This window comes from Sinocyclocheilus anshuiensis, unplaced genomic scaffold (assembly GCF_001515605.1).
Source record: "Sinocyclocheilus anshuiensis isolate Anshui unplaced genomic scaffold, SAMN03320099.WGS_v1.1 scaffold209, whole genome shotgun sequence".
Taxonomy (NCBI): Eukaryota; Metazoa; Chordata; class Actinopteri; order Cypriniformes; family Cyprinidae; genus Sinocyclocheilus; species Sinocyclocheilus anshuiensis.
In genome coordinates, this window is record NW_015540880.1 from 889,912 (window position 1) to 906,048 (window position 16,137).

The window sequence follows — 16,137 nt, forward strand, 5'->3', positions numbered from 1 at the left end:
TTATTTATACTTTACTGTTGTAAATGTGATGTTTTCATTGTGCCAGCACATATCAGGATAAAAGTTGAAAAAGAAGCAGATACAAATTCTAAGAAGTCATTAAACTAGGAAATAGTCTGTATTAGGGTAGTATTAGGCAGAACCAAATGAAGGACCAGTTTAGAGGCGAAGATTGGACTATGGAAATATATATATATATATATATATATATATATATATATATAAGAGATATATATATTGATATTGATATATATTGATATTTCAATACAGCTAACAATTAAAAAACAGTTTCGACAAGATATTCGAAAATAAAAAAATATTCGACAAGTCATTAAATTCATTTTCATTTGTAATATTCTTGGATTGTCATTGACCATGTTGCATAGAAACACTTTGTATAGCAATCGTGCAGATTCAAGATTACATCAGTTGCAAAAATGCATTATACATTTTAATTAGATGTGTTTTCTGTTCAAACTGTTAACATTTAAATATAAATGTATAATTCAATAATTTAATTCAATACGTTTTGAGGTCAGTATTACTTGATGACACTACAAAATACTGTTGTGCCGTTCTCATGTTTTGGAGGTAGAACGTGGCAAAAAAACATTTAGACTAATTGCCAACTTTTAATTTGCTCAATTTGTAGACCTTAAAATTGATATCAAATCATATTATGTACTTCTTAATGTATTGAATCATGTTATTTTGCATGACCAGCGGATGAAAAGGTTTTTATTTATTTTTGGAAATCACGGTTGCTCCGCCTTATGAAAACCTTGTTGGACACACGTGACCGCTCATAGGCGTGGCTTTACGTCCTCGCGTTAGCTTCGAGCTGGCCTACGTTGAGCCTCAGTCGATTTCTAATCCGTTGATTTATAGTGTACCAAAGAGAGTAAAAGTTTTAAAAGTTTGTGTCCTGCAAAAGTGCGATATATTTTCGCTGCGGCTGTTTGCTTGTCGGCAAGTGCGAAGTGCTGCAATTCACATTTTAGCCCTTTTCCTTTGTGAGGGTGAGTTTTCGCGCGCATGCATGTGCTGCAGCACCGTCCATTGTAGTTTCCTGTTAGAATGATGCAAACTTAATTATTGCGATACGTATTTTCTTAAATATATTTTTAGTTGTTTCAGCGTGCATAGATGTAGGATGCATGATGGTGTATAACAACATTATATTTTGTTTTGTGTGTGTGCGTTTTTCAACTAACGTTAGCCAGTAAACTAACCCTTGCTACCTATCTAAACCAGCGCGTGTTACGGTTAATATTACGCGAACTACGATTTTGTGAAGTACTGAGACCTTAATCCGGACAGGAAGGTTATCCAGAAATATTAAAAAAGTAGTAATCCCAAAAAGTAGCCTGAACTGCTTTCAGGCCCTTGGCCTGTTCATGCATGCGCAGTTAGCTTGTTAACATACTAGCGCACACAGAAGGCAACACTAAGTCGTTTTGGAGTTAGTCGTAAGTGCTTTAGTGATAAATATTAACATTTATCAACGAACTTGCTGAACTAATCTTCCAGTTAATGTACTAACATTTGTCGTTTTAACATAATGTGTAAGTCATAAATATGGCAACCTTTTCTTAATTGTATTTCGAACGGGAGCGTATCTGTAAGCCATATTCATTTGAGTTTTAATTGACTAAAAATTAAATTGCTAATCCGGTTCCTGGCTTATCATTAGTCTTTTGTGCATTTTAGATCGATATGGGTAAGAAGCAGGGAGGCAAATCAAAGAAGGATGTTCAGGAGGTGGAGGAGTTTGTGGTGGAGAAGGTGATTGACCAGCGAGTGGTCAATGGGAAAGTTGAGTTTTTCCTCAAGTGGAAAGGCTTCACAGAGTGAGTTGTTTTTTTTTTTTATTCTTTTGATATCTTGCAGGTGTAGTGAACGGTTGATTTAGATTTTATGTAATTCATGCAATGGGAGTAACAAGATATCTTAATTTTCCTCAGTGCTGACAACACTTGGGAGCCTGAAGAGAATTTGGGTTGTCCTGAACTGATTGCTGCATTCCTGGAGTCTCAGAAAGGAGTGGTGGAGAATCCAGAAGCCGTAAAAAGGAAATCCTCCACTGATGAACCAGAAACGGATGAGAGCGCGGCAAAGAGAAAGAAAGAAATGGTAAAGTTGTGTGTTAGTTATCAGTTTCAGAGATTTGATTTTAACATTGGTTATTGATAAAACTGACTTAAAGAGTAAAACACTGTTTCTCCAGTCTGACAAGCCAAGAGGGTTTGCAAGAAACCTTGAGCCAGAGAGGATCATTGGGGCGACTGATAGCAGTGGAGAGCTCATGTTCCTCATGAAGTGGTAAGAAACCCATGTAGTTTTCTGATATATTTGATTGGAAATTAGAAAATGACCATAGCGGTTTACAGCCATAGTGGAAACATTTCCTCACCCTCATGTTCCAAACCTGTTACTTCTGAGGAGCACAAAAGATACTTTTACTACTGTTTCAGCTGTTTTTGTCCAGATAATTAAAGTTAATGGGGTCCAAAATTACACTACACAATGATCTTAATTGTATGGACGAAAAATAATCTTTGTGCTCCACAGAAGAATGTCATGAAAGTTTGAAACAACATGAGAACATGATCCCTTAAAAGGGATAGTCCACTCCAAAATTGTCATTTACTCACCCATATGTTGTTCCAAACCGGTATGATTTCTGTGGAACACCAAAAGAAAATATTTTGAATGTTGGTAACTAAACAGCTTAATTTCCCATTGGCTATAATACCTATAGTATGGACAGAATATACAATGGAAGTCAATGGGAACTGAAACTGTTTATCAACATTCTTCAAAATATCTTTTGTCTTCAGCAGAAAAAAGAAAATCATACCGGTTTGGAACAACTTGAGGGTGAGTAAATGAAGTTGTTTTTGGGTGAACTAGCCCTTCAAGATTCTACTTAAAGGTCTGTAGGGGGCAGCATGTCCACATGCAAAGCTTTTCTGATTCAAAGATGCAAAATAATGGCTTCTGAAGTGCAACACTGCACTTCCTAGTCTAATTGTCATGTTACAGAGTCTGTTTTATCTTATAGCTCTTTAACCAGAGATATGTTTTGTGTTCACAGGAAGGACTCTGATGAAGCAGACCTGGTACCTGCAAGAGAGGCCAATACCCGTTGCCCACAGATAGTCATCGCCTTTTATGAGGAAAGACTAACTTGGCATTCCTGTCCTGAGGATGAGCAACAATAATGTCCCACATCTCACTGATTTGTGCTTCAGTGTGTTCCACCTGTACAGTGTTAGCAGAAGTGTTGATAGCCTGACGGTGGAGGTGTTTTTTTTGTTGTTTTTTTAAATGTATTGAGGTTTGGCTGGAAGCTATGTGCATGACTGTAGTGATCTAATGAAAGTTTGTACAAACGAGATGAGTGTGTTTTTAAAAGTTACAATATAGGACGCTTTAACTGTTCATTTGAACTAGGTGTCACAGCAGTGCTGTTCATCATTAATGCACTGGCTTGTGTTTTTCTTCCACTCATCTCGTCATTCAGAGAGATCCAAAACTTGCATTCTGTTTATGTTCATAGTTTCTTTTGGTGGACAATGCTGTCATTACTGTAGTAGTTTTTCATTTAATTCTTAATGTTTACATGAATATTGGAATTGTCTGTTTATGTAAATGTCTGTAAATATTTTTTTATTTTTAGTTCAATAAAGGTTTATATGCATGCTTTTAATCTGTTTGCAGATTACTCTGCTTAAACATCCAAAGCAGATGTTTTGTCTGATATTTATGGCAAAGAAATCTTTACTATGCCTGAGAACATGGTTAAGGGCTTTCAAAGTGTTTTCTTGGGGCTATTGGCATGCAATGCACTTTCATAATTGTGTTGTGCAATAGTGAGCCATTTTTTACCACATGCCAAAAAACTGGTTTAATGGAATGACTTTTGTTATTTGATAGACTTTGGAACTGCTTTTAAAGGAATAGTTCACTCAAAAATGAAAATGTATTCACCTGACAATCCAAGATGTAGATGAGTTTGTTCAACAGAACAGATTTGGAGTAATTTAGCATTACATCACTTGCTTACAAATGGATCCTCTGCATTGAATGGGTGCCGTCAGAATGAGAGTTCAAACAGCACATAAAAATATCCACAAGCAATCCAAACGACTCGAGTCGATCAATTAATGTCTTGTTAAGGGAAAAGCTGCGTGTTTGTAATAAATTCATCAAGATATTTTCAACTTCAAACTTTCTTTTGTCTAAAATATGAGTCCTTGATCCATGATTGAATCGGGAGAGAAATATGCATGGATCAAGCACAATTTAAAAGCAAAAACTTCTAAACAAATATGATCAATGGATTCTGATGTGAGAGCATATCAGAGGATGGACTTTTCCACTGGAAGAAATTATGGATTACTTGTGGATTATTGTGGTTTTATCAGTTGTTTGAACTGTCTGATGGCACCCATTCACTGCAGATGATCCATTGGTGAGCAAGTGATGTAAAGCTGAATTTCTCCAAATCTGTTCCAATAAAAAAAAGTCTGAGGGTGAGTAGATTTTTAGCAAATTTTCATTTTTACGTTTTAAAATACATGGATCTCCATGTTTGTATTAAATGGTAAAACCTCTAATATTGCTGTTCAGACAACATATTTGCCCTCTTGTTATTTTAACCTTGTGTTACCTCCTAAAAACTACAAAATGAAAGTGCCACAGTTCTCTTGTGCATATTTTGTGGGTCAAACCTGTTTTGCAGTAATAATAGTGCATTTTAACTGAAGCTCTTTACCAACTAGTGATTAAACATGAGGAAAGGTGTTTTCTCATCGTTATCTCACAGTGCATTTGCGTCTACTCTTTTGAGGGTAGTCTTCTGCATTGCCTGTTTGTTGTCTTTATAGGGATAAGTAGTCTTTTGCAGAAAGAGTTGCCTTTTTATAACAATAAGTGCCTTGCTGCCCTTACCATTTATGTATGCTATTCTGTGTTCTGTTCAAAGCACCAAATGTTTTTCACCTACTGTCATTTGAGAATTTAGGAAGTAGATAAAAGAATCGCCCACATTTTGTAATCAGAGCGACGAATGACTTATAAATATTTAATTGCACAATTTAGTTGTCATAAATTTTCCAGAACCAGAATGATTAATTTTTTGTGGGTGTCTTTCAGAGATTTCTCTTCTAATATTTCAGGTAGTCACACAACTCAGATATTGCTGACCTAGACATACATTGTGCATTATCTAAAATACACACAGACAGACAGTTAACCATGGAAAAAAGCAATGTGACCAATAATGTCATTGCATTTTCTGACCTCTCTGCTGCCTTTGCCATTAGGGTTAGCGTTCAAGTGCTCATGTTCTGTACACTTTATCATATCAGACACAGGATGCAGATAGTGCATCTTTCTATTTGTAAAATGCTTCAGATCGTGTCTCAGTCTTATTTACAGTTGCACATCATGGAAATCTCACTAAAAACATCTGGGTTGTGGCAGTCATATTATTAAATTGAAAAAAAATCTAAAAAAAAAAAAAAAAAGCACCATCTGATTCTCTAATTCAGCGATGATATCTTGAAACAAACAAGAGAAAGCAAAAAAGCTATTTGACATCCATAACCGTGCTGTCAGATTATGACCACAGAAAATACATTTATTACCATTTGCTTAGCTGGTTGCAGGTCTCATGACAAAGATTAGCAGCATAGTGATGGACTTTGAGTTCTAAGGCTTTTTTTCTAAAAAGAACCTGTTTTTGTAATGTCATCCTGAAATAAGCAGGTCAGATGACAAACCGAAAACTCTTTACAGTGATAACAGAAAATAAATAACTGCACTGGCCCTTGTTGGCTAATGTATGTGTGTATTTGTACTGGTACTTACAGTATTATATAACAGCTAGACAGAAAGTACTGAGTGTCTCATATGCTCTGTGTAACAACAATTCAATATCTCTACATATTGTGGTTACAAGTACTGATTTCTGAATTAGGAAATCATTTTGGTTGTTGTGGTAGAGGTAACATGGTGGACTGTGTCACAGGATATGGTATTGATAGGTAAAAGTCCAGCTTCCCACACTCCTGGACCTTTGAGTAAATTGTCAATATAAAAGAATTTGATCAGGTATATTTTGGAGATCTGTTCAATCAGTCAATCCATCCTCAGGCTATTTTTAACACCCATGCAGAGCCACAACGTCTTCCTTAGTGAAATATTACTATGGAGAGACTACATAAAAACCAATACTCAATACTCAAGTTACACAACTTTTGTACGTAAATTTTGACTCGCACACTCCACCCAATGGGGCTACCCATGTATCCCTTCCTATATCAGTATATGTTAAGTCAGAAAACAGTGTGATGTAAACTTGGTCTGCTTAGTCAATGTTAATATATGTTTGTGTCAGACACACTTATGCAAGTTAACAGTTTCTCATTTAACAGTGGATTTCCCTGAGAGGGTAAGAAAAAACATAAATTGCAAAATTAAAGAAACTGATCAGGATCAAAATGCTTAAAAGACATGACTTAATATATGTGCATGTTTAGCAACATGTCCGTAAGTAATTCCAGCAGAATAAAACTGAAGAATAGCTGAATGTTTCATGTGATAGACTATGTCAACAAATGAACGGAAGAAACTTGGAGAGCTCCAAGAACTTTGGAGTCAACTCTTACCAGAGGAGAGCAACATTGCAAGTAGCCAACCACTGAAAACAAGCCAAGCACATCAACACATGGAGGACCAAGACAATGAAAGGTAAAAGCTATATTAAATATGAAAGAGTTATATATGAGCTATATGAAATATACTGAGTCTAATAAATGTATAAATATCTAAAATAAACCGAATCCAAAAGCTTATCATCTGTTTGGTTCTCTGATACTGCCCACTACATCAGTAATGTGCTGTTGGTTAGAATAATATAGGCCTACCTTTTTTTTCATGTTAACCATTATAGCATTCTATCACACAGTCTACATATGCTGAATCCTGGATTTTAATTGTAAAAGATTTTATAATCTTTATCTTTATTTTATCTTAAAAGTAATTTTTATAACAGTTGTACATTTTAGTAAATGTCATAGGGATCAATTTGACACTGAAAATATATATGCAATTATGAAACAAATATTTGTGTACTCAATAGTAAATACCAAAACGCTGTGTAAAAATATTTTACCTTTCTTGTTAACACTATATATGAAGATTTCGATTTGTATTTTTTTGTGTTTGGAGAATGGTTTGGCAAAATAGCAAAAGTTCTGCTCGTTTTTGGACACTTCCAAGAACTATTATTTGTGGGCAAGTTTATCTAGACTAGTGTGTTTAATAAAATGCGTCACTGATACCAGCTATTGGGTCTTGTGGCAGCATGTTCTCTCTGCATAGCTGTCATGTGCCACAGACCACACATTGTGGTAACTGTCAGTGTGGCTTGCCTTCCGAAATTCTGGAACATTTTAAAAATGAAACTGAAACGATAAAAAGAGACATACAGGTGCATCTCAATAAATTAGAATGTCGTGGAAAAGTTCATTTATTTCAGTAATTCAACTCAAATTGTGAAACTCGTGTATTAAATAAATTCAATGCACACAGACAGTCTTCCCCATGATTGTGTAGCCTAGTGAACCAAACTGAGAGACCATTTTGAAGGCTCAGGAAACCTTTGCAGGTGTTTTGAGTTGATTAGCTGATTGGCATGTAACCATATTCTAATTTGTTGAGATAGTGAATTGGTGGGTTTTTGTTAAATGTGAGCCAAAATCATCACAATTAAAAGAACCAAAGACTTAAACTACTTCAGTCTGTGTGCATTGAATTTATTTAATGCACGAGTTTCACAATTTGAGTTGAATTACTGAAATAAATTAACTTTTCCACGACATTCTAATTTATTGAGATGCACCTGTACTTGTTTCATATATGTAAATGACCTATATTATGAGTAATAACGCTATAAATCTGTTGTGGGTTTACTGTCAGGTCCTATTTAGTTTGCATCGTCCCATTTGGTCTCTTTGCAAGTCCTGCGCGTTAGTGCGGTGACCCTATTATGGATTTTTGAAAATTACATTTCATGCAGTGTGTAACACATCTCTACGTGAATGAAAACATCCTGCAAAGTTTTAAATCTGAAAGTGCACCGTGTATAAAGTTATCATCCCTCAAAGGAAAGAGTCGACTCGGAGTCACTGAAACGAGTCGGTTTTAAAAATGAATCTTTAGCCATTTCATGTTGACGTCAACATGAAATATTAGCATATTTATGCTCGCCCACTTGTTGCGTGCGCAGACCCGGGAAAACTTGATGGGCGTTCCATTTCTCACATGTGCTACACGCAGTAGACCAATCACAACAGACTGGGTCATCAGGACCAATCACCGCAGATTAGCGTCACGTAAAGGAGGGGTTTGGAAAAATGAATCGTTGAACGAATCGTTTGGGAGTCGTTGAGCAAATAAGGTAAAAATAAATGCATATTATAAGACAATGCAAATGTTTTTTGACCTTGCATGCATGTCAACCTGTTGTTGTGGACTCCCAAAACAAAAACATGAACTTTCCTAACCCATAATAGGGGCACTTTAACAAAACAGAATAACTATCTGGTCAGACTGAAATGACTGGAGACCGTGGTAAAAATAAACTACAGCCACTTGTGTTTAATACTGTGATCCCTCAGAAGGATATACCCCATGGCCAGGGGGGACATGAAGCTTTTTGTTTATATGGTCATTAGGTTAAATCATAACCATTATGATTTCTGAATGACCCATTTTTTTCCAGCAATAAATTCTGGGTGTATTGGGAAGGAAGCTTATTATGGTGAATGTTACAGCATGTCTATATAGTTAATCTTTTATGTAAAAAAAAAGAAAAAGAAAACAACACTGTTTTGCAAGATGCGGATTAACAAATGATGACTTGATTCCATTAAACATTTCTGAACTCTAAGACAGCAGCTATATTTATTAAGAGGGTCTCTAAATATCAAGCCTCAGTCAGGTTTAGGTGGAGGGAGTCACAGTGGTGTCTACCTGACCCGAGAGTGTTGGCTACCATAAATAAAAATTAAATTTATTAAAAAAAAAAATCCAAAATCAGTATAAACGTATATATTGGTTATTGTTATTTAATAATAGTTAGTTATCATTATAACATTTTATTTGGTGTAATGATAACGCACCTGCTGATATTATACATGACAAGCACAAACAAACTGAGAAGTGCTGGAATGTAGGATTGAGAGCTGCGCATGCGCACATCAAATACTGCGAGTAAAAAAACTTTCATTTCCCACACGCGAACTAGTTTGCCGCTTTCAATCACATCAGTCCCAGGAGCACCTGTACACCTGGACCACGGTGGCAGAGATACACGACACAACACGACAGAAACGGTGAGAACAAAAATTTATGTAGCCTATCCCAATAAATATATAACGTAAGAAGATACATAAGTATCATATAATGACGAAACAGTAGAGTGGGGAAACTTTTGTGTTGTTTATACAGCTGCCGTTCGTTTGAGTGAGAACTGTAGCCGTTCAGCATACATTTCTAATACTATTTTTTTATTTTGTAATTTTGCTGGTCATTGAACGTTTCCAGCGTTGGTTGCAGCTTATAAAATGTCGCATTCTAGGTAGGCTTGTTATTTTAGAGGTATGTATTAAAACGCATATGTCAAATAAAAATTTTTTGTTCATGTTCAGGGCAAACAAAAAAGTGCTTCGTATCATTGGCCTATATTCCATCAAAATACAAAGAAGTTGTTTAGAATAGATGTTTTCTATTTTCTCGTTAGTTTTAATTAGGCTTCACTGCTTGAAAAAAAAAAAGAAAGAATGGCATATACTATTTCTGTATGGTGAATCAAAGTGTCCTCTTGTTGCCAAAATGTATGTTTTGAAGCTACATCTCATAAAGCCTGCATATATATATATATATATTTACTTTGACTAACCAAAACCAGGTCAAAGTAGCCGTGATCTTGTAAATTCAGTCCAGGGTGCTCAGGGTCTCTTGTTGTCTCCTGGCCAATTAGTCTGGGATTCCCAGTCAACTCAAGGTAATTAAGTTATCAAAGTGAATTAGCTTGAGTATGAATGAAAGTCACTGATGGCATGTTTGTTTGGATTAATGCTGATGGGACTTTCATTTTTGGATTCACAAGAAAGTGAAATTGATCTGCTTTATGGTTCACCATTAGAAATGTTTCTCTCTTACTTGGTATGTCATTGCTAAACATACACAGGAAAACAAAGCCTGATTTCATTGAATGAGCCAACATGAATATCTGGGTTTGCTGTAGCATAAGATTGATTTATTGTTTTAATGTCTCACATTGCCCATTCATCACTGCAACTTGCTTCTCTGCTCAATAGTAATGAAAAGTCATCATTGCCTTTTAACTACTTATACAGTAAAATGTTTGGTAGCAAACTGATTTATGGCAGATTGATCAAAAATATGTTTTTCATTGTCTTGTTGAGAACTGTAATCACCGTTTACACTGTTGTTTTTTAGACTATTCCTATTCTCATGTTTTTCTAAGTGCATTAGAACTGAAACGATCCAAGTAACAGTACTAAAATGATCCAACAATAACAAACAGTCTGTTTGTCAGTTGTTGTTTTTCATTACTACTGTTTACTGTTTTTCATCACTACTAGTAGTGTTTTTAAGTTACTACTATTTGTTTCTTTTAAAATACATTGATCTTGCCATGAAATAGGCATATATGCTGGTATGACAATAAAAATCAAACAAACTGACAAACAGTCTCTTTTTTTTCAGTCAAGTCTCTGCAATGGAAAACACAAACCTAGTGAAGAAGGTTAGTGTTCTTTTCGTCTTTATATTTGTTTGTTCATCTACAGCATCGCTTTGTGTGACTCAGCGGTCCTTATCTATATAGTAAACTGATTTTTCAGATGAAACCTTGACTCTGTGGGCAAACAGTAGAATATTAAGTCTTATCTAGTGATTGGTGCTCTGACATGAAAAATTAGATTTGAACGCAAATTAAGTCTGTTTTGCTAAAATTAAATATGTTAGTATTTGCAGTTTTTTTTTCCCCCAATGCTTTTTTTTAGATCAATGATCACTTGATTGTTGGTACAGAGAAAGAAACGGAAAGCATCTTGGGTGGAAACAAGTTTTTAATTACACTTTGTAACTGAACTGCATCATGCCTTTTGTCTGGAATTTTTAAAGAGGAAACTGGTAGTACATAATTCCACCAGCGCCCATTGTTGTTATTTCTGGTTCATTTGTTGGTGGAATTTCTTTTCACAGCCATGCAATACTATAAAGACTGGCTTGCATTAAAATGACTTATATTTTGTGATACGTTTATTCAAAAATAATTAAAGTGACTGTCTCTCAGATCAGGTGCAGCTGATATGGCTTTTATATGTTAGCACTTTTTAGGGAAGTGTTTTGTTTGACCTCAAATGAGTTTGTTGGCTGTGATGAAACAAAGTGTGTTAATTTGAGAAATTCCAACTGTACATTAAAAAACTCCAGATAGCGTGAAATGTGGGTGAAAGGGCAGAGTCTGAATCAAACTGATCGTAAATAGGGGAGAAACTGTAACTCATAAGAAAAAATACAAGCACACTTTCTGCTGAGTCACTTCCTTGTTCAATTTGAAACACTTCACTGATCATAAACACTAACATTTGCTTTTTCTCTATCTGCAGGAGTTTATAAGTGTATGGGTACGAGATCCTCAGGTACACAAGGAGGAATTCTGGCATGCGTACATCACCTATGAGATCTGTCTTCATGTGAGTGCTGTAGCCACATGTTTACCTTGTGCTTACAGTGGAATGTTGCCGTTCAGACTTTATTTTCTGATTGATGTTTGGATTTCTGCCTATATAAATTTTTTTTCAGTGCCACATGTTAACCAATGATAGCATTAGGTTCACTATATATTTTTTTATAGACCAATAGTATGTGTTTCCGGAAGAAGACCTCTTGTGTGAGGAGGAGGTATAGTGAGTTTGTTTGGCTGCGTCAAAAACTACAGAACAATGCTCTGCTTATGTAAGTAATTTGAGGATATCACACTCTGGGCGACACAGTATTATATTTTAACATTTGAGGAGATTATACTCTGGGCAATATTATATTTTTATTTACAAAAATAAATAAATAAATAAATAAAATCGAGTAATAATATTAAGAGTTTTTATTTCAAGTAACTGCATGTAAAAATTTTTTTATTATTTATACAAGTGTAGTCTCTCCCTTTCTTTGCTATTTCTGTAGAGAGTTACCTAAACTCCCTCGCGGGAATCCTTTCTTCAATCTCAATAGTGATTTCCAGATCACTCAACGGATGCGGGGGCTGCAACATTTCCTTGAGGCGTGAGTTTCTTCAGTCACTCTTTGTCATCATTTGCGATTAACTTGATTAAAATAGGTTAGAAAAAAATCCATGCATTTAATGTCCTATATTGGTCAATTCATAATCTCAGATTGGGATGAAGGAAATGCAGAATTTTTGCCATCTAGTGGCTGATGGAATGAGACACATTCGCTGTAAACGGTTAGATTATTTTTTTTTTTACTCTAACCAAAAGCATTTGTTTCCACACATAAAATATATATTTTCACTATATTTAATAGAATAGAAAATATAGACATTAAAATAGAAATTAATATATTTGACAGTATTACAATTGCCTAAGATCTTTGATATGTTAATTTAAAAATATTTTAATCTGTGTTGAATTTTACCATGGTTTAAATACTATAAGTAGAGTTTGTTAGATTAATGTAGATTTGTTTTATTAATTAGAAGAAAAATTTCAATTAGAATTTTTGTATAGCGTTGTATTTTTCTCATCTGCTTAACCTTTTTATTCTTTTATTCTCCTTTTAATATTTATTCTTTGTCACATTTAACATTTTTGTCATCAAATCTATTTAAAGGGGTCATATGATGCGATTTAAATGTTTCTTTCTCTTTGGAGTGTTACAGGCTCTTGGTGCATAAAGAAGATCTGTAAAGTTGCAAAGACTAAAGTCTCAAATCCAAAGAGATATTTATAAAAGTTAAGAGTCAACCGCACCTACCTAAAATGGCTCATTCTAGCACGCCCCCACATATCTACGTCACGATGTGGGAAGACTTGCATAACGCCACCCAAATGTTCACGCAAAGAAAGAAGGCGTAACTTTTATTCTCGCTGTAGTATTGTTGTTGCCACCGCCGCCATGTTGTGAAGGCGCTGTGTGTTTCGTTGTGAAAGCGAAACTACTTTGTTTGGCCTTCCAAAAGAGGACGATATCCTAGTCCAGCCCGGGGTCGTCACATGTGGTTGCCGCAAGCCCGCCGGACGCTCCTTCGTCGAATCCGCCGGCCCTTCCTCACTCTAGCTGCCGGCCTCCGCTCACTCAAGCCCGCCGCCGCTTACTCTAGCCCGCCGGCCTCTGCTCACTCAAGCCCGCCGTGTGTGGCGCTGTGTGTTTCGTTGTGAAAGCGAAACTACTTTGTTTGGCCTTCCAAAATCTTTTTAGCAACATCATATGACCCCTTTAATGTTTTTAAATGGATTGTTTAAATAGCCTTATCACCAGTTTTTTATTTAACTGTTTGTGTTCATAGAGTTCTACAGACACCATTACTGCTGTCAGACAGTCTGCTGCACCTGTTCTTGCAGTCACCGCTGAGCATTGCAAAAATGGACGCGTGTGCACAGGGACAGACTCATTACACAGTTGCACAGGCAATACAGCGGTGTGTCGGGTATACCCGTTTCCCTGTAGAGGAACAGCATCAAGAAGAAGACAGCAAAACATGCTGTGACTCAGACTGTGAAAGGTGTGTGCCTCTGTCTCACTATAATAACACCCCAGTGTTATTTAGATTATGTAAATTGCTTAAACTAGATGGATTTGGAATGTTAAATGTTTTATAATAATTAATTAATAATTTTTTTAATAATTAATTAAATGTTTTATGCATCTATAATCATGCCAGAACACATACATACACACACATATATATATTTAATCTTACCTAAAACCACATTTGATCAAGTGGTCTTTACCAGATGTTGTATAGGTCATACAAGACTGACTCATGCATTTTTGCTTAAAGGTGAAGACCCAACTCTATGCATGTTCTGCAAGATACCCCTTTCTATTAAAAATATTCTTTTGGACTGTCCCAGTTTTAATGCAAGTAGAAAGCTTTTGTATGAAGTTAGTTCACTTAAGGACTTATTTAGTAAGATTTTGCCTGAAAAGGTTTTAGAATTTGTATATGTTAATTTAAAAAATCTTGTATAAAATTACTTGCTGTGTTTGTTTGTTTGCTTGGTTTTATTGTATTTATGTGATACTTTCATTATTGTAATTGAGTTTTTGCCTTGAAAATAGCCCCAGATGCTGACATGGCATTAAATGAAATTATACTATACTATATATATATATATATATATATATTTCTGTCAATATGGGGTGCTGTGTGTACATTAATGAGGAAAAAAAATTAACTTAAATGATTTTAGCAAATGGCTGCAATATAACAAAGAGTGAAAAATTGAAGGGGGTCTGAATACTTTCCGTACCCACTGTATATATATATATATATATGTTGAGAAAAATAGCCATTTTTGCCAGTAATAAATAAAAGGGGCATTTAAATATGTTGTAGGTTCAAATAATGTACAAACATTCCATTTAATATATACACAAATTGCAACTTAAACCATGAATATTCATGTAGAATTTATTTTGTATGTTATTTTTTTTACTTTTTGCAGTACAACATCCTCTGGCTTGGGCAATAGTATAGGATGTGCCACATCTGTGGAAGAAGACTCTTCATATAATGAAAGTTTTTCCCATGAATTTCAAGCCACAACCCCTGAGGCAGAACTCTGTAGCAGCCTGTCTTCGTCTCCTAGCAACCAGTAACCCTTGCTGTGCACTCTGTTATATGCACTCAAGAGCTGTATACACACACATACACACATACTCTGTCAAAGAGAGTTGCTGCCCAGTTGCTGCTTAGGGCCTCCAGAGTTATATTTGGATGGATATTGAGAGAAAAAAGTTCTTGATTGTTTTATTACATGTCATGTTTGTGTCCATATTATTTTGATGGGGTTTTTTTAAATATAGAGATATCTTTGTTTAAATTTTTGTGGTTATCATATTAAATAATTCTCCTTTACTAAAGGGCTGACTTGGAACGAAAAAAAGGTATTGGAGAAAATGTGAATTACAAGTTTTTCTTGACACTCAGGTGCACACTGGGTTTAATGTGTGCCTGACAAAGAAGCTTCTTAAAACGCTTCAGCATTTTCATCTGTACATATGTGCTTTTGTTTAAAAGATTTAAAAAAATGTAAGGTGGCAGTTTATTATTTTAAATGTTTCTTAAAAATTATATTAACATTCCTAAAAATGAGTGTCGAGGACTGTAAATTTGAGGATTTTTTTTTTTTACAAAGTATTTTTTATTGAGATTTTGTGTATATTTAGTGGTAAATGAATAAATGTTTTTTTGTCCTAATTGTGAATATAATTTGTTGAAATGTAATGATGTAGATAGTGCTGTTGCCTAGAGATGATAATTATCTAAATAAAATCCTAAATGCTAAATAAATTTGCAAATAGAGAAAGAGAATAATTTCTGCTTATTGTTCACATGATTTGAGCTACTAAAGTTAAATTCAATAAATTTTTTGTTTAAAATCATTATATGAGCAACAATAAAAAAAGGGAAGACCGTTGGTGCATAAGAGAAATCTGGATACAACCATGTTTACATTTCCCCTGATTGTTCGATCTGCGTAGGCGCAGATTCATCAGCGTCTAGCAGCAGCCGATAAACACTTTCAGTATTGTCATCCAGATCACCAGACTCCCAAAACCTCACCAATCTCTGTCACTGCCAATCACCATCACTGTGATTTCAACTAAACATGTAACCCGTTATGTTAATGATTGTTTATGATATATACTGTATATATCTATATACATGTCTATAATATACAATATGTAATCATAAACCAATACAAAAAAAATAACAAAATTTAAGTTAGACAGACATATTAACATTCAACATAATGTGTAATAAACGGTTACAAACACTATATAATA

General features: G+C 35.0%; 2 protein-coding genes across 3 annotated transcripts; both read left to right on the plus strand.

Annotated features, from left to right (window-relative positions):
• The first annotated feature begins 797 nt into the window (after positions 1–797).
• On the plus strand, positions 798–3,265 carry LOC107688340 (chromobox protein homolog 3-like). Of its 2 annotated transcripts, none has more exons than XM_016485979.1 (5): positions 798–1,019; positions 1,711–1,850; positions 1,965–2,133; positions 2,228–2,322; positions 3,098–3,265. In XM_016485979.1, exons 2-5 carry the CDS (start codon positions 1,717–1,719, stop codon positions 3,222–3,224), a joined length of 525 nt encoding a protein of 174 aa, XP_016341465.1. In that variant the 5' UTR covers positions 798–1,019; positions 1,711–1,716; the 3' UTR covers positions 3,225–3,265. The 2 variants fall into 2 exon arrangements, with proteins under 2 accessions (XP_016341465.1, XP_016341466.1); XM_016485980.1 differs by lacking the exon at positions 798–1,019 and adding an exon at positions 1,053–1,469.
• Positions 3,266–9,267: 6,002 nt separating this feature from the next.
• On the plus strand, positions 9,268–15,480 carry LOC107688406 (sorting nexin-10A-like). Its single transcript, XM_016486063.1, has 7 exons — positions 9,268–9,407; positions 10,807–10,846; positions 11,715–11,801; positions 11,963–12,063; positions 12,289–12,387; positions 13,631–13,846; positions 14,793–15,480. The coding sequence occupies exons 2-7, from the start codon at positions 10,820–10,822 to the stop codon at positions 14,944–14,946; spliced, it is 684 nt and encodes a 227-aa protein (XP_016341549.1). The 5' UTR covers positions 9,268–9,407; positions 10,807–10,819; the 3' UTR covers positions 14,947–15,480.
• The last annotated feature ends 657 nt before the right edge of the window (positions 15,481–16,137 follow it).

What these genes read in the sequence shown, in the direction of transcription:
- LOC107688406 (XM_016486063.1), top strand. Translation starts at nt 10,820, where the DNA reads ATGGAAAACACAAACCTAGTGAAGAAG. An exon ending in ACACAAACCTAGTGAAGAAG is followed by an intron (nt 10,847 to 11,714) that starts GTTAGTGTTCTT and finishes CTCTATCTGCAG; the next exon opens with GAGTTTATAAGTGTATGGGT. An exon ending in CAGAACAATGCTCTGCTTAT is followed by an intron (nt 12,064 to 12,288) that starts GTAAGTAATTTG and finishes CTATTTCTGTAG; the next exon opens with AGAGTTACCTAAACTCCCTC.
- LOC107688340 (XM_016485979.1), top strand. Translation starts at nt 1,717, where the DNA reads ATGGGTAAGAAGCAGGGAGGCAAATCAAAGAAGGATGTTCAGGAGGTG. An exon ending in CAAAGAGAAAGAAAGAAATG is followed by an intron (nt 2,134 to 2,227) that starts GTAAAGTTGTGT and finishes CTGTTTCTCCAG; the next exon opens with TCTGACAAGCCAAGAGGGTT. An exon ending in CTCATGTTCCTCATGAAGTG is followed by an intron (nt 2,323 to 3,097) that starts GTAAGAAACCCA and finishes TTGTGTTCACAG; the next exon opens with GAAGGACTCTGATGAAGCAG.